Source organism: Akebia trifoliata, chromosome 6 (genome assembly GCF_017979445.1).
Source record: "Akebia trifoliata isolate Shusen 1 chromosome 6, ASM1797944v1, whole genome shotgun sequence".
Taxonomy (NCBI): domain Eukaryota; kingdom Viridiplantae; phylum Streptophyta; class Magnoliopsida; order Ranunculales; family Lardizabalaceae; genus Akebia; species Akebia trifoliata.
The window spans coordinates 2,816,072-2,841,780 of NC_141380.1; the positions used below are offsets into that span (position 1 = coordinate 2,816,072).

The window sequence follows — 25,709 nt, forward strand, 5'->3', positions numbered from 1 at the left end:
TGGACAAAGTTCCCATCAATCACTTTAGTAGTAGTTTTAAAGAGAATCTTTATTGCCATGTTGTTTAAGATAATCAAAGAATAGTAACTTGGTCATCAAAGAAACTGATTTCTACATAATTTAGTCTTGAGGTATTAAAAAAATTACTACGGATATGATAAAATTAAATATTCTTAAATGTTGAATGTTTCAACATCAATCTTTTGCTTTGATCTCAGTCGGAACTGATATTTTTTATCGGAACATTTTGAGATGCTAGGAAATAACAGTGATTGTTGACACACAATATTGACTACTTTATTAAGTTGTTTATCAAACGTTATAAGTAAACAAATGAAAAAGAAAGCCAAACTAAATTGCACCCGAAAAAATTACATAACAACGATAATAGAGAGTGAGATGGAAGTAACAACTTCTAACAACGAGGAAGATCGTGTGGTGGTGGAGGAAGCGTAGATGAAGGCGTTGGCCCGTTCTCAATAGCAAAGGCGGTAGCTAAGCCCCACGGCAAGTGGACGTCCAGGTGGCAGTGCATTAACCATATTCCTGTATATTTAGATTTACATAATGATTATTTGAGAAATTGGTTAAATTATTGCAAACGCTGCTCAATTTCTAAAAAAATTCTTTGTTGAAAAAAAGGATGATTTAGGCATACCCCTACACATTTTGGAGAAAATTTGATTTATTCAACTATGTTATCTACTCTAATAGACTATTGAAAATGATTTAAATACCCTATCTTCGACCATAATTAAAAATACTTTTATTTTTCTCCACCAAATCAATCATTTTCAACCTCTTAGATACAATTTTTTTACCTCACGTTCAACCTTAATATTTATCTACTTCAACTTTCAATGCTCAAGAACTAAATAGGATTTTTATGGAATTAAAACAGAAGGGTTTTCTAAAGGGTTTGAGACGATGCATTGAAGATTATAGATTTTTCGGAGAAACATCAAGACTTATTTTTGCTAGAAGGTGAATTTGAGGGTATTTAATTCATTTTCATTAATCCATAAGAGAAGACTAATTAAGGTCAACGGGGACATTATATGCAGGCATTGCATGTTCCTCGAGACTAGTCCTTGGACAAGACTATGGATTGGGCAAAGCCCAAATACGGGCCCAGTCTCCTTTCTATAGGGATACCAATTGTCATAAATAATATATATAAAAAATTGGTCCCTCCCCCTTTGGGCTCTTAACCTGACTAACACTTCTGCAACGTTAGACGTTGGAGAAGGGTTAGCCAGGGTGAGAGCTAGACTAACATAGTCGTCTTAGATTTTTTATCTGAATATATTTGACTTGTGGTAAATTGGCATTTAAAAAAGAATTAGGGGCATTTTCGTGAGTCTAACCTGGATTATTAGCCACGAATCTGATGACAGCCCATCCTCCAACGGGCACGGCAATGGTGTTACGTTCTTGCGGGTTATCCAAATTGAACTTTTTCTTATCCGTCTTCGAGTCATAGTTCCCGAACCCTTGAGCCAAAACAAAGAAATTAAATCCATGTATGTGTATCGGGTGGTTCTCAATCACAACCAACGCTGTGTTCTGTAGCACTATCTCTACCGTTGAATTATACTTCAATTTCTTCACACGTGTCCCTTTCTCAGTCATCAACAGCGACGAACTTAAGTTGCTACTGGTGTAGTCAAACGTAATAGGAGGTTGATCAGGAAAATCTTCGGTATAAATCCCATTTACACCAAAATGGAACGCTTGCAACATCGACAACGTGGAAGGCAATTGGAATGACACGTTGTTCATGCTTGCAGCGAACGAAACTGAGATCCAAAAGGATTCGTACACGTGGCATTGGAACCGCAATCAGCGAGACCCAATCCAAAGGTCATAAACATCCGTTCGTCTACATGTTGTGGCACTGGAACCAAGTGTGGCCTGGATTTTAAACTTGTTAGATTGCTGTAGAATTTGTGAGCAGTTGGGGTGTCATTGAAGGCTGGTAGGACCGGCATCAAAGGTACTGATGACGTGGCACCATCGTAGTGGATGATGCCTCTCGTGGTTGTATTATCGAATGGTGCACCCGGTGCACTAGCGTATGGGTGGGCCGCCATGTAGTAATCGCCGAGAGGTTTATTGGTTGTGAGAAGTATGTCGGTGGTCTGGCCAGGCGCAATGACCAAAACATCGGTGTTGTAGGGTTCGGTGTAGGTGGCGTCGATGGCAACGACCGTGAACCTGTGTCGAGCGATCTTGAAGAAAAGCTGGTTATTGAGTGCAGCATTGATAATTCGAAGAAGATAGGTTTTGCCTTGGACCACATTGAGCTTATATATCTCTGGTATAGTAATAGAAAACACATAAGCTAATGATTAAGAAATTGGACTAACATGTGTTGATGGTTTAATTCTTTACTTACGACTGCTTGAACAAGGGTAGAGATCGCCGGGCAGGCCATTAATAGTGTAAGCATCGGAATTATTTGGTGTATTACCATTGGCAAGAGCCTCGTTCTCGACATCGATGACATTGGCATTGTACCACTCCCCTAATGCACCATGGAACGTTAATTTAGGCTATTTCAATAAAATTCTTGTGAAAGCTGAAAGCCTAGATCATCAACTCTCAAAAGCAACAAAACATAAACATAATGTAAAAAGAACGATAAGGGTGAGGCTGAGCCTATCTCTTCTCTATCTTTCTTTGGCGGATCCTTTCTTTCTCTTTCTATATGAAAGAAGAAAGTGGTGTCGTGCGGTAAGTCAAAGTAGACGAATTGCTCGTGGTTTGCTTAATTGGCCATAACGGCCGGCCTTCTTTCTGTCCTTTAACTATTTATTTTATAGAACGAGTCATAGTTTTCGGGCATTTACTATGTTGATAGTAGAGATGAGAACAATTTACTATGCCTAAAAAGATATCATGGTCTGAATTTTTTTAATACCAGACAAAAAAAATACAATACCACTAATGAGTACTTAATAGATGAAGGCAGGTTTTGAACCTGGTCGTGGGTATTAACATTCACATACTTTAACCAATTTAGAAAGTCGACACCTTAGAAAAAAAAAAAAAACAGAAAATAATCTTATATTGTGATGGGTAGATGTCCATTGAGAAGATTAAACACTTTAAATTTCATAATTCTTCATTTAATAATAGTTTAGCTATGATGACGGCCATATCCCTTCGGGATAGTTACGAAAAAGTGATAAATTTTTGACAAATTTATGATTCTGGCTCACTATTCATTTTAATTACCAAATGTGAATGATGACAAATTCGGAGGTTTTTAAAGTGACTATTTCATAGGTTTAATGTAACTAATTGGTAATAGTCACTTTAAACAGCAGAATTTGTTGTCATTCCGATTTTTTTTATATAACAAAAATGAGATCATTCATGTTTTGGTAGTTAAAATGAACAATTAACTGGAATCATAAATAACTCATTTTCAGCTCACAAAATGGTAATTCACCCATATCTCAAATATAGTATTAAACACATGTAATACATTAAGAAGAGGTTTTATACCTAATAAAATGGGAATCTCCTTCTGGGGTTTAGGGAAGGGATATGATCGGCCGGATCTCGGACGTATGATGAGTGCACCATACACCGTGCCACGGAGCCACGCCACATGGGCATGCCACCAAAGGGTTCCTTCTTGTCCAGTGATGGTGAATTTGTAAGTGTAGCTGTTCCCAGGAAGTATAGGACACTGGGTCACATAAACAGGCCCATCAGCCCAACCACTCAGTTTCTGAAACACCCCATGCCTGCACCAACCATCCAATAGTTTGACAATTTGTTTAAAATAGCACAAATTTTTTCCAAATTAATATTAGTTGAGAATTTATATATATATCTGTGTGTGTGTGTGTGTGTGTTTTTCCCTCCTCACTTAGCTTCTTAAAAGTAAAAATAAATTACCAATGAATGGTGAGGTTATATGGTGATTTATTAAAGACATGAACAACAAGGGTGTCGCCTTCCTGGACTCGTATGGTCGGACCAGGTAAACTTTCGTTCACCGCTGTTATTACTTGATCTTGACATAGTCGCCGGACACTCATGTTCCCCACCTGAAAAGAAAAAAAAATAATCAGGTTAGGTGGCTGAAATTTGAAAACATGAAAAGAAGACTTTTTAAATTATTAGATATTAATTATTTCCATTTCTAAATTTTTTAATACTTAGATTATTCCACGCGCTTTGTTTCAAATATTTATATACACTGAGATATAGGAAGTATCTTTTATTCAACCAAACAAAAGAAAGAAGAATTTGATTGAGGACCTTAGAACATTCTTTGAAAAAAACTAATTAGATGCTTAGAAATTATAAATGTTGGGTATAGGTCGGTCAATGGATCAGATCAGACGCAAATTCCGACCCATTTTCACATGATAACTTTGGATCTGAATCAAGGAGTTGGGTTCCAATAAGGATCCAATTTGACAACCTATTGGATCGGTTCTGGATCAATCATATCCCAATCTGCTAAATGTGAGAAAGTGTGTAAATTATATTATATACACATGATATACAGTCGGATTTGATTTGATCAAATCTCGACTGGATCCCCAAATCCAACCCGAACCCAATCCATTGAACATACTAATTGAGAAGAACAAGAGGGGTGTTTTAGTAATTTTGAAAAATATGGTTAGGAAAGGGTGTTGTAGCACTATTATTGATAAGAAATGGGGAACCTGTGTTTCTACGAGTTGGGTGGCTACTGGTGGTGTCTCTTTGAATAGCACATTCTTTTGGGCCCAAAGGTCCATGATTAATGTTTGGTTCACCATGCACCACTATTCATCATAATTGGTGATTTGTAGCTGATTGATTCCAACATATTTCACATAGGTTTTACATTTAACCATAAAACCATGGGCTGTGGTGGACCTATTTTTTCAGGTTTCAATTTTGTTGGACGCTTTTGTGTCCAATGACAAATGAGTTAGTACCACGTGGGAAGAAAACATGAAGTCTACCTACAAAGTCAGTACCCCTTTTTGAAGAACTGAGAGGGGAAATTAAGAAGGAGAAACTGGTTGCTTAGGTTCTCCTGTTTCTCCTCCTTACATGTTGAACACTAAGTAGCCCATACAATGCTGGAAACTCTAAGCTAGAAAGGAGAAAATATTTTCAGAACCAATGGAACTACTGGGAATATAATGACCATTTTGCCCTTCTAATATTGCACCTATGTTCTAAAGACACTCGATCTTCACATAAGAATTTAACTGAAAATACATGAAAATTAAAAAAAAAAACTGAAGAAGAACAAAAATATGGGTAAAGTTGTATTACATTAAGCGTGTGTTCGATGACTGCGGCCGATGCTATAGAAGCAAGAAGAGCCATGGCACACACAAGCAAGAAGACCGTACGTGCCATGTTGAAGAGAGATGGCCAAGAGATGAAGAGAGAAAGAGAAGCACACCCCTTATATACTAAAGTTTTCTGGTCTTTGGGGGTGCTTATACTATAGATATTAATTTCTCTAGTTGAGTATTTGAAAATCTTAACAGAGAAGAAGATGATATAGATAGACTCCTTCGTGTGTAATATATATAGAATAATGTAAGCTAGACCTTAGCTTTCCTCACGTTTGCGTGACAACTTAGTTAATGAGATCTTCTCATTCAATGCGTTAGCAGGGCCTTCGTTATCTAACGGCTGAGGTTGGTAAGCTAAGTCATGGAAATCCAGTTGTTCAAACAAACATGCGCATCTCACAGTTGGTTTGGTAATTTTGACCTTTATTGTCTAAAGTCTCAACTTGTTTTATCTTAATTCTTAACCTAGTTGGATTTTGTTTAAGATAATGTTTTAAAACTGGAAAAGTTGACTCGAATATCCAACTCAATGACTTTTGAGTCGACTCGATGAGCCCATTAACTACATAGTAAAATTATTATTAGTTTTGAATTTTAAAACTTATATGTTATCTATTTTGTAGAAAATGTTAGATACATACGTGTAACTCAGTCAAATTTCTAACCTGATGCGGTATTCATGTTTGCGCTAAACTCACTAAAATCATCCATTATGAGTTTGTATATTGAATCACCTTCAAATTCCATCAGGTTAACTGAGTGTTGAGGTGAAAGTTATGGTTTAAGGAATCAAAATTATGGTTTTAAAACTTGTTTTGACGCTCGTCTTGTCCATGAACAAGACCGACTTGTCTCAGACGAGTTTTCCTATATGTCTGAGTCATCTCGTTCAACAAAGAGACAAATAAATCATGATTTTAAATCTCGTCCGATACGGTTGACTTGTCTATCCGTCTCGTTGGTGGACGATACTGAGTCATATCATACGAGATTTAAAACCATGATCAAAATATAATTGGATTCTATAGTTTCAATTACGATATCTCATACCGAAACAAGAAGTAAATAATTTTCGAGATTCTTGGACTCCCTCTTTTTTAAGATAGTTTCTTTGACTCTCTCTTTAGTTCTCTCACCTAAGATTTTGTAACGAATGAGTACTTCCCACTCAATGAGGAAAGAAAAGTTTCGTCCAAATGAAAAGATTTACCATATTATTGGATAGATTATTTATTTATTTTTATTTGAAAATTTTAAATTTTAAAGAGCATTTCACTTGACCATTTCTTTTGTTTATGTCATATATCATGAACTTGCACCAATTCAAAGGCTGATTTACAATGGGAGCACAAATACTTGCCCCACAAGAATTTTCAAAGTCTATAGATTAATGAGCTATTACGATAAATATTATTGATGGATAAAAACATCCGTCACTATTGCCTTCACAAATTTTTTTCTACTCTTAATTGCCCACTTGCCCCCGGATGAACAAAATCGTGGCTCCACCCCTTCTCAGGATTTATAATATTGTTATATTATGCCCTTATACTTTTAAACATTTGTAAAAGTCACCAATCAAATATTCTAAATTTAAATATGTATTGCACTGTTACTATGAGCTCATCGTTTCGATCATATTAAATCAATAAATAATAAATAAATTAAAAATGGTTTAATCTCATAGATTCAATCATGAAAACCAGCTGTTTTATAGCCCTTAAGAATTTCCACAGATATGAGATATCCTCGGTCGATGGACCATTTCAAGGTTTGACCTGTGCATATGAGCCAATCATGGAAAACCCTACCAATTAAGAAAAGGCATTGTGTACTTTCTTGTGTTTAACACATATGAACTATTCTTAAATAATGTTGTTGATGTAAAGTCCCACTAGTTTGTTATTTTTGTTTAATATCTCCTTCAATAATTTAATCATTTTTATTTCTTAATAAGGATGGCGTTTTAGAGTTGTTTTGGTCGTTATGAGTTTGGTGGCTCGTAATGTTTCGAGCCTTTGACTTTGACTCATGGACTTGACCACTAACTTGCCTTGGGCTCAAAGATAATTCATTAACCCACGAAGAACATCAGTGCGAGGTTTGGAGTTTGTTTTTTTTTTTTTTCTTTTTGGCAAAGCATTGTAGGCTTGGATGGTAACAAAATTAAACAAATTGTAAATAGTGAGAGATTTTCCAATGATTATCAAGTAATAATAAATCTTTCATCGTAATCATTTGCATTGAAAATCATTTGTAGTGTGTTAAGTAAGGCCGGAGTTACAAATAATTGCAATCCAAATACTTTGTCCATTTAGATTGTGCTTGGCCTTGGTGGAATAGCTCTAGGGCGAGTTATCAACCATTACTAAACAAGAAGTTATATCTCTCATCTCATAGCCCTAGATGTCCTGAATTACATCTTTAGTTTACAGAAAATCTCAATTTTATATTTAAATTAACTCAGTAAGTTCGTTTTAGCTAATATTATTTATCGGTGATTGTTGATGGATGCTCTTGTTGCAACAAGAATCTAATAATATCAAATGGGTCACAACACAGTTGAAACGTCATAAATCAAAAGGTCAATATTGTATCAAGAAGTCCTTATCACTTATATATGAAAATTATGATTAGTGTTAATTAAAAAAAACCTCTAAGAATTGGTAAACCACTTAAATGGCCACTTAATCACGCGAACATGTACACATAGATAGATAGAGGGAAGAGATTTTTACGCAAAAGAAAGTCAATTTTGGATTTCACAAAATCCCGGATAACTAGTCGCACGAAATCTCATCAGGTTAGTTTTGTAAAATGGGGACACCCTCAATGTATGTGGGTTCATGTGATTGATCGATCCGTGATTTTATTAAATTCTGAATTGACTTTTTATAAGTGAAACTTTTTCGAGACAATTTTTTTTCTCTCGGGTCGTGATTTTCTAACTCTCCTGGCGTGGCTACGCATGGAGTGATAGCTTTTTTATTCTTAGGATACGCAATTATGCACAATCATCTCACGAGAATTTTGGGAGAATTTGTCAAAGGGAGGAAGTCATTTTATCATTATTGTTTCCTTATAGAGTCTGACGCCCCCCTCTGACATACGTCCCCTATCATAGAACCATAAATCATTTCCCTCGGGATACACAAGAAAAAGATTTATAATTCTATGTATCCCAAGGTAAATGATCTATGCATGTCAGAGGGGGAATCAAAAAATCATTATTCTTTCTCATAAGCTCCATCGATAAATATGACACATAGTTTTGCCATTTGGAGGAAGGGTAGGCGTCCACGTGGACAAGTAGACAAAAAGGTGTTTATAAACTAATTAAATTGACTTTGACTTGGAAGTTTCTAGAAGTCTCTTTTTGTTACAATTTCCCCTTTGTGATGGGTTGGTGGTTTAAGCTGATAGGTTGGTGGTTTAAGCTTAGTTTAGGTGAAGAACAAAGAAGTTGGAAAACAAAAATTCTTATAAGGACAAGAGAGCTTAGGTGAGGGTAAGTCCCCTACCCGATCCGCTTGGACGGCTATGTTAGAAATAATCCATTTTCCATCGCAATCACCCATGAAAATATATGGGTCAAACAAAAAAGTTTGATTTATCCACCACAACCTTTCACACCCATTGGCCACATAGATTGGTGGGCCTACATATCAAAATTTTCCATGATTGGTGATTTATAGTCATTGATTCGAACATCTATCATCATGGGCTTCAAATCTATCCATGGACCTCCGATGGAAATCTTCATGGTTGGGATTAAGTATTAAAATGATGAATCGTGGTTTTTCGACTCTCCCCCTTTGACATGCTCCCCCTTACTCTCCTAATGTGTCATGTGCAAGAATCATAGATTTTTTTTCTTGGGATACACAACTACATCCTCATAAATATGTGTAATTGTGTATCTCAAGGAAAAATTTATGATTCTAGCACATGCCACGTTAGGAGAGTATGGGCAGTATGTTGGGTGGGGGAGTCAGAAAATCATTATTGTAAAATGATATCTATGGTAAAATATGATTTGCAAGTATATAATTAAGCGTTTAGCATGTTTGGAGGGAAATCATTTTCTTTAGAAAAGCAATTTTCCCTTTGACAAAAAAATATTTTGCTACAAATCCCTAAGAATACGATTTCCTTGTCTCTTGCTGTTATTCTCTCACGATCACCCCACATCCGAAAATTGAAAATCAAATTTCTTTTTGACATTTTCCCAAGTGCAATAAAACACTATATTCATTTTCTTGATGAATTCATTTATCCATTACCATTTTCTTGAAGAATTCATTTTCCTTGAAAACAATTTACTTACCATATACGGGCACATAATGAATATTCGAAACTCACATGTTTCATATATTGTTCAAAGTTAAACCTGGCATTATAAGATTAATGGAATTTTCTGGTTTAGATTTCGAATCAATGATTGTTGAAGCTTAACGATCATTTTTATTGGTAGTAAATCAATGGCTAGAGGAAGTGCACGAGCTTCATTTTAAGATTCTATTATTCAAAAAATAATATTTAAAAATAAATAAAAAATTAGGTAGTGTTTTGACAACTACAATCTATCAACTTTCATGTTTGAATTGGTCGACTACTAGAGAAAGTGCACGAGCATGATGTATTTAAATTGTTTCTCTATTTAAAAATAGTAATATTTTACTTCGATTAGGCATTAAAAATATAATTATGATTTTCAATTAGGGATTAAAAATATAAATATTTACCTTTTTCTATTAATGTAAATATAAATAATGTAATTAATACGAGAAACTAATAAAAATTAAAAATTAGAAGAAAAAAATGCCAAGAAATCTCAATTAGATTTGAGAATTAGTTCTAGACCTTCTCAAGGTTAGAGTATTAGATATAAAGCAATGTGATAAAGTGTACTAACATACACCAAGTTCTATCTATAAAGATTAGGATAAATTTGATGATATTAGATTTGATTAAATTTAATTATGATCATTTTTTTTTTTTTTTTTTTGGCTTGTTTTGGTTAGCCCACCCTTCGGGCGAGACTAATCCCCTGATCACACGTACCACCCCCTTGAAAATTCCTACGTGCAATTGGTTGAGTCTTGGTTGACCTACGCTTCTTGAGGAGCTTATGAAGGCTCAGCTTACCGCTAGGCCAACCCATTGGGGAGTTGGGGTTAATTAGGATCATTATCTAAAAGTGGGCATTCAGAGATGGGCCCTTCTAATTAATGCCATGAAAGGCACAAGTCCCAATTTCAGCTAGGCCTAGTTTGGCCCAAAATATATCAGGTCCAATATATTCTGGCTGGACCTACACTTGTGGAGGAAGTCAGAGGTGGGCCTCTTGGATCGGGCCATTTCTATTCAATCATGTTTGACCCTTGCCAACGAAACAAGGGCCATGGCCTTCATATTGAGCTCGTGAAGGTAGGTCTGGGCTAAATGATTTTTCAGCCCATTAAATCCCGGTTGGGCTAGGACCTTATAGTGCCCAACCCAGCCCACTACTTAATCTTATAAAATTATTTATAATATATTTAATTAGAAAAAAATTCTAATAAAAGTACGATTTATTGTCTAATTACAATTTAACTCTCATCTATAACTTTTAGCGATTAATAAGACATCAATTTCATCTTTAATTGGATATTCTTTAAGCATGTGCTGAAAGAAAAATTTTGAATTTTTTTTTCAGTCAAAATATTGAATTTTAGTCATTTTATTAGGCCCAAATCAAGTCCAAGCCCGTTAGGCCTGGGGTAAAGCTTAGGCCTGATACTTGTATAGGGGCAAGTTAGGACTCAACCAAGCCCGGTTAACACCCCTAGTTGCCTCACACGGGAATACATGATTGGACCCTGATCCCGACCCGATCCACTGACAGCCCTAATTGAGGCGGTAAAATGTGTATTAGACCATCACTTGTGGGCAGGGGTGTCAATGCGGGTTTGGGTCGATTCCATGTCTACCAAGAACCGAACCCGAAATTGAACATCAGTTTCGGTTATGCATATGAGACCCTTGGAACCAAAACTGACCCAACAAATACTTGATACCCATTAGGTATTTGTTAATATTAAAAAAAAAAATTTGACTTAATTTTTATAAGTTGTTTTGCTCAAATGGATTACCACATTAGCAATCAAACACCACATCCCTCCGAATTTCATCAAAAAACTCATATATAAAAAAAATCAAAAAACTATTTATTTTGGACTTGATCCAAGGTTTTGAGAATGGACGGTTATCGAACTTCCACCTCATTTTAAAAAAATTTAATAGTGAAAAAAAACTTTTTTTGAATGTTTTTTTCTTTAGAGTTCATAGAATTTTGTCATCTACAACCCTAAATAATCAGATCAATTTTTTTTTTATATCACGAGACCAAGGAGCCTTAGTAAGTAAGGGTGAAATCCTTACTAACCTCATAAGGCTAGTCAGACTTTCTATTTGTTTGTACTTTTGAAGTTCGAATAGTGTATTTTAATCTTTAAAAAATATTTAAGATGAAAAAAATTTAACCGGTAAGCTTGTGAGGAAATTATGTTCTTCTTTGAAGTTGAAACTTGAGAAGGAAAGAAATGAATATGGATATAAGTTTAGAAAATAAAAAGGATTGAGACTTGAGAATTAAATTATTTGTTTAAGAAGATATTAAATATTGAAATATTTATCCATAATTATTAATTATTATTAATTAATAATACTATTAAATAATAAATATAAACATCCTCTTAAATATATTTAAAAAAACACCCAATTTGCCCATTTACCCAATGTGTACCCCATTTTGAATGGATCCTTGAAATTACTATCCATAACCGATCCGAAAATTAATCAAATCTCTTATAATGGACTCAAAACCAATAAATCGGTTTCAATACTTCTACATCGGATAATTAGGTATCCATTGACACCCGTACTTGCAGTTGCATGTGAGAGGAACCTCTTCCTTTTATTACACATAGCCCTTTAAGAATAATCAAACCACGTGTCACAATGCGAAGATGGTTACTTCAAAAATTTGATGAGGCTGCCCATTTCAAAGCGGCTGATTGGGCGGGCCTGAATAATATTGGCCACCCACTTTAACGTTTAACACGTGTTCTGTACACAGTTTTCTTTGGGATACACAAGTATAAAGATCTACGGTTATCATTAGTCTTTAAAATAATGCACTCACGATGCATTTTCAGTGGAGTGAACATCAAACTTCCATTTTTACTAGACAGTAAAAATAGCCCATCTGTTGTACCACTCAAACCATCTAAAAGACGACTCAAACATTAAATATGATATTTATGGTGTTTAAAAGTAATGAAACTGTTGGATTCGTTTGAGGGGATAAATTGCAGTGAAGTTGAAACTTTTGGGTATGGAAACAATTATTTGATATTTAGGGAAAGAACATTTAAGTCTTATTTTGGGGTGTTCTGCTAAAACAAACTAACATCTATACCCTTTTTATTCGACCCAACTGTTGCATTTTTATTATAAAAACTCCCTTATTGTGACAACTCTAAGGAAATCTTACTTTATCAACTTTTTTATCCACCAAACTTAACTTTGTCGAGTTTGTTATCCAACAAATCCTAGAGTAGGGATTCACATCATAAATTTCAAATTGATGGGTTAATTTGTAACTCAACATACCTTGGAGTGGTTCTTAACCTCATCACTTTGTAGTGTCCAAAAACACAATCTGATGTGACAAAGGTTATAAAGGGCAGAATTCTAAGAATTTTGAAAAAAAAAAAAAATCACTGTTAAATTTTATATTTAAATTTGGGAGTTTAGTAGTTATTCATTTTCTACATCTTTGATAAAGTTCAAAAAATATTTTTTTATTTTTATTTTTTGTCTTTTCAATTTGATTATTTCCATGAAATCTAGAGGTATATAGTGTGGGATTGTCAAATTTATAATCCACATGAGCCCAAAGACCCTTAGTAAGATTTTAAGTCTTACTAAGCTAGTAAGACTAGCCTGATTCATAAAATAATGGTTTGCTTAGTAACAAACTTGATAAAGTAAGGGAGTTTTTGTATTAAAATTGTAACAGATAAGTCTGCTCGGTAAATCTCTCTTTTTCATTTTTGAGGATTTATGTATCTACCCAAAAATACCATGAGAAATTATGGATTCATCAAGGTGAAAGGGAAAGATAACCTCAACAGATTGGTAAGATGGCTAAGATCACATCTAAGGAAACAGGGGTCTTGAGTTCAAATCCTTGTTAAGAGTCACTCTCGGGGATTTATCTCAAAAATTACTTAGTACTTGGGGGGAGATGACTACATGTGACCTGAGGATTAGTCCGATGCCATAAGAAGTTAAGATAATAGGAGAGACACTTTGGTCTATTTGACATATTTAAAAAACAAATAAAAATAAATAAATAAATCAAAAATAGTATTTGAAACACATGCAATATAATATTTTCATGTGTATGAGACAAAACTTGAGGTTTTGATTAATTTTTGAGATCTCCCCTTATATTTTTCAAACTAATCATGCATCCCTTGACTATCGTCTTCTATATAAAACTATTAAAATGACTAAAAAAAACCCCTCACATTTGACTTTCTATTAAAAGAATATAATTTTTTTTATCAAAAAACACAATCTTTTCTCAATAAATATTGGTCTTCAACCTTGGATTTTGATGACAAGCTTATCACATTTGTTCATATATATTAAATTAAGGGGAATGCTAATGTCCAATACTTCATGGGGACGTTAGCATTTTCAACCATTTTTTTTTCCAGTAATAACTCCCTTGTTTTATTTTTAATGAAAAGACAAGAGTATATTAGTTTTTTACACAATAAATGCTTGTTTACATAACAAATGTTATGAGCATTTAAGAATTTTGAAATATATATATATATATATATATATATATATATATAGTAATAAATGCTTTGACAATCAATATCAACATAAGAAATGCATTTATTAATGGTATAATAATGTATTTATTGTGTAAAAGACAAACATACCATTGTCTTTTTCACTAAAAGACAAAACGAGGAAGGGTATTATTAGAAAAATTAAGTGTTGAACAATACTAATATCCCATGACGTCTTGGACGTTAGCATTCCCCTTAAATTAAATAATTAATTTTCATTATTATTTCACCTTCTCAATTGATGATAAGTACATAAAATGACTTTCCTAAAACAAATAAAGGATAACTGAAGATGTTGATTTGTGGAAGAAAATCAGAATTTTGTAGGAAAATTCAAGATTTTTAATCAAAATATAAATATCGAATAGTTTGCACATGATGATATATATATCCAACTTACAAGAGGATGAAGATGAGATTAATTCAGTAAATTTTCATTAAATTGTATGAAGAAGACCATGGTCAAGGGGTTTGTCATTAGTTTGAAAATTCAGTGGGTATCTCAAATACTAACGGAAATAAGGAGGGGTATGTAAAAAAAATGTAAGGAGGGTGGGGCCCACTTCTCGATTCTTGAATCAATTTCGCTGTCGTAAAAAACAATTGGTATTTAGGCGGGTAGGTTCAGTTGGCGGAGACTGGAGAGTGAAGGATGGAGGAGGAGATGGTTTTAGTTGGCGATGGTGGCGGAGACAGTGTTGCTGGTAGTGGCGGAAATGTGGTCGAAGTGGGAAGCGGAAGCGGAAGCGGAGGGGTCGTTCGAGTTGGAGGTGGATCGGAGGACCGAGTTAAGGGACCCTGGTCTCTTGAAGAAGACATGGTACTGAATCGACTCGTAAGCAAGTTTGGAGCGAGGAATTGGAGTCTGATCGCCCGAGGAATTCCAGGGAGGTCTGGAAAATCGTGTCGCCTTCGCTGGTGTAATCAGCTTGACCCTGGCGTCAAACGCAAGCCCTTCTCTGGTAGCCGCCATTACTGATCAAATCACCCTACTTTACTTTTTTTTTTTTGGATATTTCTGAGGTTCTAATTCTGATCGTAAATCTAGGGTTTTAGAAGTTAATTTTTTTTGTAGAATTTGTTTTGCAGGTTATGATTATTAAATCACAGTGAATTTGTGATTGCCTTCGCATTGCCATATTGCGATTGAGAAGAATCTAATTAGTAGTTGTGAATTTTTTTTATTTAATTAGGTTTCTTTAAGTTCGTTCCTGTTAATAATTGTAGAGAGGTTGATTTGTTGTTGCAGGTTGTGTTCTATGTTTTGTGGACACTTTAAAGTTAGTTTTTTTTTTTTCTTCTTTGGATATCGCTTTTCTTGATCTTAACTGTTCTTTATTAGTGATCATTTGAACTCTGTTGTGCTTTTGGTCTGTTTTGTTTTTTGAAATATCGTAGATGTGTATTGGACATCTGGGGTAGGATCTATCATTCTCTTTGTTCTTAGTTTACTAGTCGATGGTTAGGTTTCTCGGTTGAGAGCTATATCTTGGATGAGTAAAGGGTGATAAGAAGAACAGCTATTCTGGTTGCGCCTGCATTGCCCCGTGGAACTTGACCTACTTTGTGTTCGGATGCAGTAGGGGGTAATCTAGACAGTAAATTCCTCAGGATTCCCCTAACAAACATAGCTCGCGCATACATGCGTATGCAGAGAAATCTAGATGGGAAAGGAAGCGAACTATTGGAAACGGGGTTTGTTGACTGGGTTCAACGCCAAATCTGGTGACTGTGACCCTAGGTTTTGAAGAGCCGACTCACCACTATTAAGAACGTTACAGAGCTTTTCGTAGAAACAATGGCCTTTTAGGCCTCTTCTTCCCCCTTTCTCCTGTAGGAAAATGGTCATTTATGCAAACAACAAATTGGATTAAAATTGTAGTTTCTTCTATCTTTCAAGGAATACTAATTGTGCTTTATCAATAAATAGTAAAACCTCATTAATCAAGGAGTTGGATCTTTATCAAAACCATTTTCAATTTTAAGATATGATTCATTTGTCAGATTGATGGTTTTTAATTTAATATTATGATATCAAATATGCCAAGTGGTATACAGAACGGGATTGTGCATATCCCGACCTAGGGATGCATGTTGGACCAACACTAGTTGTGATATGTGTTAATATGATCTCGATATTCGTATTGGGCCAACTTCATGACAAAGCCTCGAGACTCATTATTTGCAATGCCACGTGTCTAGCCTTGATTAAATGTAATTTGACGCACACAGAGCTACTATATGAGAACTTCTTGGAAAGCTCGGGTTCTTATTGATAGGGACAAAGAAGAGACATTGCGTATTTAAAAATTACATTATTAGTTTTATATTTGCTTAATTTATGTTTCCCATGTGTGGGCAGCGCTTTGTTACAATTATCTATTTATGTCAATCTCCAACAGGGAGATAACATGGATTGGAAGTTCATTTATTTGCGAAGTGACATTTTAATTTCTAGACAGGACCAATTTTACGAGAGAAATAACATGATTCATCCGAAAAATATATAAAGTTTTTTGGATGGTTTTCACATTATTTAGGAAAGGATGTCAAAGAATTAGTTGTCAAATTCTTTGACATCCATCACACTATTTTTCTTGGACACTTTAAGCTTACTCTTTTTTCTTTAGTTATCAGTTTTCTTGATCACAACAGTTCTTTATTTTCAGTAAACATTTGATGCTTTGTCTTTTTTTTTTTGTGTGCGTGTGTGTGTATTGGATAATGGGGAGGGAAGTGTTTTGGTAGGGGCATGGAATTTTTCTTTCTGTTTTATTTCACAGTTGGATCTATTGTTCTCTTTGTTCCTAGTTTATTAGTTGATGGCTTGGTTTCTTTGTCTAGGAGCTATATCTTAGTTGAGTAAAGGGTGATAAGAACAACTGTTGAGGTTGGACATGCACTGTCCTCGTGCAAGCAGACCTAATTTGTTTGCATTCAGATATTGTAGGGGGAAATCTATGATTCCTCGTGATTCCCTCTAATAAACACGACTCTCAACTAGGAACACACTATTCCACATGCATGCACAGTCAAAGAATCCGAAGGGGAAAGGAAGATAACAAGTAGACCAGGTTTTTGTTGACTGGGTTCATCACCAAATTCTGCAACGATGTCCCTGGGGTCTGAAGAGTTGATTCACTATTCTTAAGAACATTACAAGGCTTTCTCTATACAAAGAGTGGCCTTTTAGGCCTCCTCTTCTCCCTTTCTCCCCTAGAAGGGTCATTTAAACCAACAAAACAACTAGGCTGAAAATAGTAATTTCTTCCATGAATCAAGGAATAAACAAAACTACTGGGCTGAAATAGTAATTTCTTCCGCCAATTGAGAAATAATAACTCTTCATAATCATCATAAACCCCCATTAATAAAGTAAATGAATCTTTATTCAGCGCACTTTCTATTTTAGGACACAATTCTTTTTGTGGATCAATAGGTTCTAATGTAAATCTTACCATATCAATTGTGTCTCATGGTATACCAAATGAGATTGTGCATATCGTGATCCCGGGATGCATGGTGAGTCAACATTGGGATATGTGTCAATATGATATCAATATTTGTATAGGGCCAGCCCCATGAACCAACCTTGAGATATGCATTATCTACAATGCCACATGTATTGCCTAGATTAAATATAATTCAATGCATACATAGATACCATACGGGAGCTCCTCTGAAAGCTCAGATGCTTTTGAGAGGATTAGAGAAAGAACATTGCCTATGTAGAATTTACAACATTACTTCCGTATTAGCATAATTTATGTTTCTCATGTGTCCGTACCACTTTGGTATCACTACCCAGAGATGCCAACCACTAGCAAGGAGATAACATTGATTTAAAAAAAAAAAAGTCCATTTATTTGCTAAGTAACATAATAGTTGGTCTTTTTTCTTTATATATCCATAAACCTGTTTTTAATGAGATCACTGATCAGTAACTCAGTGTCGACAAGAATTGAATCTAGTTCTATGGTATCATCACCCATTGACTTTATTAACTAAGCTAGATTGCATCTACAATAGTTGATCTTTCTTAATATGGTCAATTTTGCAAGAGAGAAATAACATGAATCATTTGAAAAAAAATACGTTAACATTTTTTTTATTTTAATTAATGAAAAAGATTTTTTTTATGTTGTGCTTCATCAAGATCTTGGTTTTACGCATGTAACTTGAAATTATTGATTTGGGCTTTGATCCTTAATGAGATTCAGCTTGTACATAGTTTCTTTTTTTACTAAATGTTACATTTAATTAGTAAAGCATTTAAATTCTACTTAATTTCTTTCTTCTCATACGTGTTATATTCAATTATCAGAGAATTTAAATTATACTTAATTCTAAATCCTAAATCCTAAATCCTAAATCCTTGTACATTGTGTAGGTTGGACACATATATAGACAAATAATATAGCATAATCTAATAGCCTATTCATAATCGTCAATTGAGATTTATCCCCACTATTTGGCTTGGCTGCATGAGTCCCGTTCCATGATTCAGTTCTACCAGGGTCATTTCCTCAAATGAAATACCCTCTAAATCCTTTCTTGTCTACCTCAAATCATATCCTCGCCATCCTTCCTATTTCCCTTTTAGAGCCTTTAATATGTACTCGACACAAATTCTCATCGTGATACCTGTTAATTACATTGCTTCTCATCATGATACCTGTTGATAACTTGATTTTGTGATAATTTCTAAAATCCATGTGCCTGTGACAAGGAGGATAGGACACAAAAAACTTTGTGAATTCTTATCTACTATAGTCTAGCCTGTGTTCTTCTTTATATCCTTTGTTTCACTCCGATAGTATGATAAATCGGAATCAATGCAAAGGAAATGAATGCATTTCGATACTATTAAGTAAGTGGAATAGATAGAACCTAATCTGGATCATGCCATCAATGATCTTTACTCCACCTGAATGAAATGTATCAATCTACGTGACTTTATTGTCTCACCTGTCTATCGCTAGGTCGGCCCAAATTTGAATTTTTTTCCTATATTTTTTTTCCATCAATCCAGATTGGCTACACCCATTCTATTTCGATGTTCGGTTGCTCAACAATTCATTCTACAATGCACAGCCAGTCTTATGTGGTCTCTTATACAATTTTTCCATTTAGTTTGATTGGCATTCACCATTCACCTTTCACATGGTACTTTGCTCATGGCCTGTAACATAATTAATTGAATGAACCTCTCAAGAAAGAGTTGGTTGGTAGAAATCAATATAATTTTAAAATTTAAGTTTTCAAATGTTTTAAAAACCTTCACCTAAATTCTAAATCGCATACTTAAAATTCATACTTCATGCATTTTTCTGTTTTTGCACTGCACTTTCTTTTGTTGTTCATTTTGAGTCAGGTCCTTTGACTCTAGATACGCTTAAGCAATTATGTCTGCCATCAATCAGAAGATTGAATATCTCGGGGTCTTGTCATCCAGCAAACACTGGTGCAACAAAGACATTGATTCAGAAAAGATTGTCATGATACATCATGTCTAACATATGCCATCGTATTAGGAAAAACCACAATATGTAGTTTAGTTTTTTTTTTTTCCTGATTCTGTTATGTGTGTTTTAAAGTTACTCCATTCAGGGTTACCTTTCTAGCTGCTATTACTCTCACAAAGAATGAAGTGAGGAACAATTTTAAGAAAAAGTGAAGAACTGTGGATTTATAAACAAGAGAAAATATTATAGGGAGGATAGAAATCAGTTTCTCACAAAATTCCTCACTTACTCATTGGACAACATTTATTATGATTTATTATTGTATCCTTTTGCAAATGTTTATTACTTTATTATGATTATTACCTTAGATCATAAATTCTCCCGCTGTTTCTTAGTTATTTGTACTCATAAATTTGGAGTGGGGCATACATTTATTTTTACTTTTGTTTTCTTGTGTAGAATGTGGCTAGACATTCCATTTTGAGTGAGTTTTTGTGGAAAATTTTGGATGTTTAGTATTTCTGAAAAATCCCAGGTAACCTGTGTAATGGAGGTGTTTGAGTAATTTTCGTAATTGGTAGCATTGCTGTTTGTTTGCTTTGTGTTATTGGATTTTGCTACTTGAGGGGTGACTTTTCGATAATGTGACTCCATCAAACCTTTCATTAGCTTCATTGTTGTCAGGGGAATTTTCTGCCAAAGTAGGATCCTTTCACAGTGATCACTAAGGATACATTTTCCCATGGTTTCAAATTAAATCATTCACCACATACTCCCTTAGCCTCTATGTCTCGGACAAGTATTCCAAAATTATAGATCTTTCTGGAGGACTACAAAATTTATAGCAAAGTCAACTGATGTGCATCAGGATGATATGTTATATTCCTTCATTGACACATTTCTGACATATTTTCATGCTTATGATGATATTTTCACTGAGAAAGATTTATGGGCACTGTTATGTGTCTTTTCTCTTACTTTTTTTATTCTTCTTATGTTAAGAGATAACTTATGGTTTTATAAATTTGTATTAGGAGAGTGGTATTTTAGGTATTAATATGAAGTGAGAGGCATTTAATGTGTTTGACATTTTTTTAATGAAGAATGAGAATGAAATTTCGGGGAATGCCGGCTCATAAAAGAGAGAGGTTATATCTCCCCATAATTAGGAAGATACAGGTTATATTAAAAGAAAATGAAGAATGAAACATTTGTTCTTAATGGAGATTCAATTTAGGTTCCTTGAATCTAGTGGAGCTGTCCTTTATGGGTCTACTCGTGGTTTTCCATGAGATTTGCATGTGATAGGAAAATGAGATCTAACTTGTTTATGATAGGATGCATTAGTTCCCCTCAATAGTAGGACAAGGTTTACAACATGGACATATGCACACACACACACACATATATTTATACACTTATGTCTGCGAGTGTCTAGTGCTTCAATTCAAAATGTTGCTTATATCATGCTTCTTCACAAGAAAGGCTAACAGTATAGAAATTGTTGCAGAGGAAGAGGACCGGATTATAGTTGCTGCACATGCTATCCATGGAAATAAATGGGCGTCAATTGCAAGGCTGCTACAAGGGAGAACTGACAATGCCATAAAGAACCACTGGAATTCTACTCTGAGGCGCAGGTGCGTGGAGCATGATAGGTATAAGGTGACCTCGGGGGAGATGTTGGAAGATGTTAGCCAGGACAAAACCAAGGCATCCTCTGAAGAAACACTGTCATGTGGGGACGTCAATTCCTTCAAGTCCTTGGATGGAAAAGATGTCAATTCTATGGAGAATCACATATCTAACCAGTACGAAGAGGTGGCTCAAAGAAAGGAGGACCACTATTATACTGAAACCGAAGACCCACCTACCCTTTTCCGTCCAGAAGCACGGGTTGGTACATTTAGCAGTTATAATCCTTATGGTCCTAAGGCTGGCTCTCAGCTTTCAAAGGTAGTCCCACTGACTGGGCCTTTGATTCATACCCCAAATCCAGATGGTGGGATCTACAAATTGCTTGAAGGTGTTCGTGGTGACCCCCCGATACCTTCCCGATGTGGTTATGGTTGTTGTGGCACTCAAATAGGGGGAAATCCTCTAAGTTCTCTGTTGGGACCCGAGTTCGTTGAATTTGTGGAGCTTCCACCCATCTCAAGTCATGAATTGGCATCAATAGCTACTGATTTGAGTACTATTGCTTGGCTTAGGAGTGGTTTGGAGAATACTGGCACCATAATTTCGGATGGTTCTGCTGGCCATGTAATGTCTCAAGGGCCTCAAGGCCAAATGCGGCATCGTGAAGAGGGTAGAAAGCATGACCAATTACGGTTTGAAGAGGGAAGGAGCAAGTTAATGGGCATGATGTCAGAAGCATTATTGACTTAGATGGCTAAACAACCTTTTGCACAACCAGCTAAAAAATGAGGACTTGAGAAAGAAAAGAAAAAAATCCAGGATTTCCATGTTTCAGTGGGTCCTGCGAAGAGGAAATACATGCTAGGAAAATGTGAAAGTCTCACAAAAACTATACTAGAAATTGTGTTTGGATGCTTTCAAGTTTAAATTGATTTCATGACAAGGTAGGCCAGCATTCGCCATGGATGGATCAAATCATAAGAGACTCGTGAATATGAATTTCAATCGGCATGGGTGTTTGAAAATCATTTTAAATAATTTATATAAACATGGGTAGTTTCAGGGGAATGGAATTCACTTACATACAAAGAAAGGATCAAGCTTTGGTTGATGCAATGGCTGAGACTCATACTGGGAGGATGCAACAAACAAAAATGGTAGTTTCAAGAACTTTTCTATGTTTTATTTGTTTATTTATGAATGGTGTTCTCTTGACATTTGTTATATAAGGAAAAATTAATGTCAATTTCCATTTTCATCTGACACCCAAATTCATAATTCTGTGCCTGTGAAGTGTTAACTTTTATGGTATCGGTCCCAATCCCTTATAAAGTAGAGGGTTAACATCAGGTTGGCAGCTGGTGTTGAATACTTTGCCACTACTTGACATTGAATGCCGACCATTCATTTCGTCCAGTCTTGATGATGGCGACGACAACTATACACATGTACACAAGGTTTGTGATTCAATTAATATGGTCACAAGACATGTACCCATTTTCTTGTAAGATTTGACCAAAAAGGAGATGCATATCACTTCATTTCGGAATGTTTGAGTTTCGGCCAAGATCGAAACAGAATATTGATCTTGAAACACCGAGTGTTTCGGATTGTTTTAGAATGTTTCAGTCGAGATTTTATCAGGTTTTTATACAATATATGGAAACGAGATTTTAAACCTTGATGCATATCTACATAATTTAAGGAACATGTCCCTGTCAATTTGGCCCTGCTAGCCCACTTATCTGGTCTGGATGAAAAATCAAGGTGTTGGGCTTTGTTTTTTTTACCCGCAAAACTAGGGTTCGGTTCAAAAAATATTACTGCTTAACAGTGCTTAGACTATATCGCTACTATATTGCATGTGTATATGGTAATTTTGTAATAAAAATAATTAAGTTATTTATTTACTATTATAATGAGGGAAGGCAGTGTAGAAGTGGTTCGACTTCAAATTTTGAGTGGCCTTAAATACCCCCACTTTTATATTTAAATTTAATATATTCAGGGACATTTTGGTAAAAAAACCAAGAAAATTGCAACCTCCAACTGCGTCCGTTGCTTAAATTTCAAAATTCCGAAAGTATCTTTTTTACTATGTTATGTCCAAAAACCAATATTTTGAAATACAAATAAGCCCAATTGATACATGTGCTTTTGCACTTGCGACCTCCCGTTTTTTACGACTAGGGTGTAGATTGTACCCTTACTTTGATGAAAAATAGTATCAAATGGCTTCAAAAGTTGTATGAATTTACATATCTTAAAAAGCACAAAAATCAATTTGAAACTGGCTTGAGCCCATTATTAAGGTCGAGCTAGGGTGTTGCTGACTTACACCCAATGAGAGTTAGGGCTGATCTAGTTACAACCCACCTCATTAAGGCTATAGGTTAGAGCTCATCCAAACCCGGCCTGAACCCATTGATTGACAGACCTATCCATGATGATGTATAAGTTTTAACGATCCAAGGTTCTCTCCATGTCGTCGAGCTTTTTCTAATTGGGTTGTGTTATGAAGTAGGTCCACCTCCTCTGCATCTTAGGGATTTATGGGTGTCATCGTAATTGTTCTAGTAGCATCGACGTGAATAAGTGATTTAATATCACTAATATCTGACAACAACATGACAATAGTTCGATACCTTTTCGTTGCATATAATAGGTAAGCCTATATAATTCCTACAATTTCAAAAAAATTATTTTAATTTTCATACTAATTGAAATAAATTTATTTACAGACTGATCATAATAAACATCAAAATCAAAATTTAATATCATAATCAGAATTGAGGACTAAAAATCAATATATACTGACTTCATTGACGAAGAAAAATATTTGTTTATGACTAATAGAAGAGTCTATTCTAAACTTGTCCCACTACAACAACTTACATCATTAATGATTGAGAAAGAAGACTGTACTTGCTCCTCTTGATGAACTACCTCACTAGATCATGCAAGACCACGTACTTATAATAAATTAATAAAAAGTGTTAGTTGTTACTGTCGAGTGTTATTGGATTCCTAAAAAAAAAAAAAAAACCAATACCAAAAGAATGGAAAATACAAAAGTGAAATAAAGTGATGGGAGACCAACCTTTACTTAAGAGTCCTGATAAAATGACTCGCCAAGTGGCATATTCAATTGACTTCCAGACGTGGATAAGATTGCGAACCGTAGATTTGTATGCATCAAGATATCTTTTTTTATATCTGAAAGTGCAATCTACGATTCCCAAACTTGTCACATCAGGTAATCGATTGAGTATGCTCTAATGAGTCATATTATCAAGACTCTTTACTTAATTTGTTGCTTTGATTGTAAATTTAGAATAAAATCCAAGCATCTCCAAAGATCACATAGAGATATCAATTTAAAAATAATAAAAATAAATAAATAAACATCCCATTACTCATCTTTTGTGTTATTCACTCTAAGGCTTTGATGGATAAATGAGTGGAGAATCATGTATTTTGAACCGAGCACACACTTAGATGGGTCCCAAAAAATAATGTAGGAAAGTGTGAAATTTCATTTGGTGAGAACATTGGAAATTAGAAAGAAAAAAAAAAAAAATCGAAGGGATTTGTATTGGATGTCAAATACATCGTATATATTCTTGTCTTGGAACCATCGTATATTAAGTCTTTCAATATTGACAAACAAAAAAGAAAAGAGAACATAATCAAATTCTTTATTCATCTACAAAGATTGGGTATATATATACACCTAGAAATAGATAATTAAGTATAATTAGCGCCAACTTGATACTAGTTGAGGTTAAGGCAAAAGTTTTAAATGAGGCCTTGAATTTTTTGTTTTTTTGGAAAACTTCCAATAGTCCAACAAGGAATCTTTTTTTTGAACTTCTAAGTTCCAACATGGAAACCTCTTAAGAATTTTTTATTTTTAACTTGAATAATCTTAAGAAAAAAAAATGTAGGACGAAAAAGAGTACTTCTCTCAATCAATCGAGTCCTTAGGCAATCACCTAAGTTGCCTTAAGTGGAATCAAACCTAAGTACACTCAACTTATTATGATTGTATGTCATAATTTATTGATCCATGAATATTAATTAATTTAATCCATGCTATGGTCTTCTTCCCAAGCCTACGATAAATATGAAAAAAAAAGTGAACGGATCAATGGTATAAAAGTGAGGGGTCTCCAATGCAGTCTTCCAAAATCTCTTCCATTTTGTAATTTCAAAATTTCAAACTCCAAAATGGAAGATAGGTAGAGTTGTTCCATTTTTTTTTTTTTTTTTTTGCTCCAAAAAATTTCATCCCTAACTACCATGTTCAATAATCATTTTGGATTCCAGGGTCTTCAACGCACTCAACTATCTCAACTCCATTT

General features: G+C 34.7%; 2 protein-coding genes across 2 annotated transcripts; one reads left to right on the plus strand and one right to left on the minus strand.

The window, feature by feature from the left end:
• Positions 1-242: 242 nt before the first annotated feature.
• On the minus strand, positions 243-5,511 carry LOC147399598 (laccase-7-like). The gene is given in 7 exon segments (XM_086445024.1): positions 243-546; positions 1,368-1,794; positions 1,797-2,317; positions 2,399-2,527; positions 3,514-3,758; positions 3,913-4,064; positions 5,299-5,511. Coding segments are annotated over 7 exon segments (1,692 nt in total). The 5' UTR covers positions 5,386-5,511; the 3' UTR covers positions 243-415.
• Positions 5,512-14,861: 9,350 nt separating this feature from the next.
• Positions 14,862-22,292, plus strand: LOC147399599 (transcription factor MYB1-like). Its single transcript, XM_086445025.1, has 2 exons — positions 14,862-15,204; positions 21,218-22,292. The coding sequence occupies exons 1-2, from the start codon at positions 14,895-14,897 to the stop codon at positions 22,093-22,095; spliced, it is 1,188 nt and encodes a 395-aa protein (XP_086301151.1). The 5' UTR covers positions 14,862-14,894; the 3' UTR covers positions 22,096-22,292.
• The last annotated feature ends 3,417 nt before the right edge of the window (positions 22,293-25,709 follow it).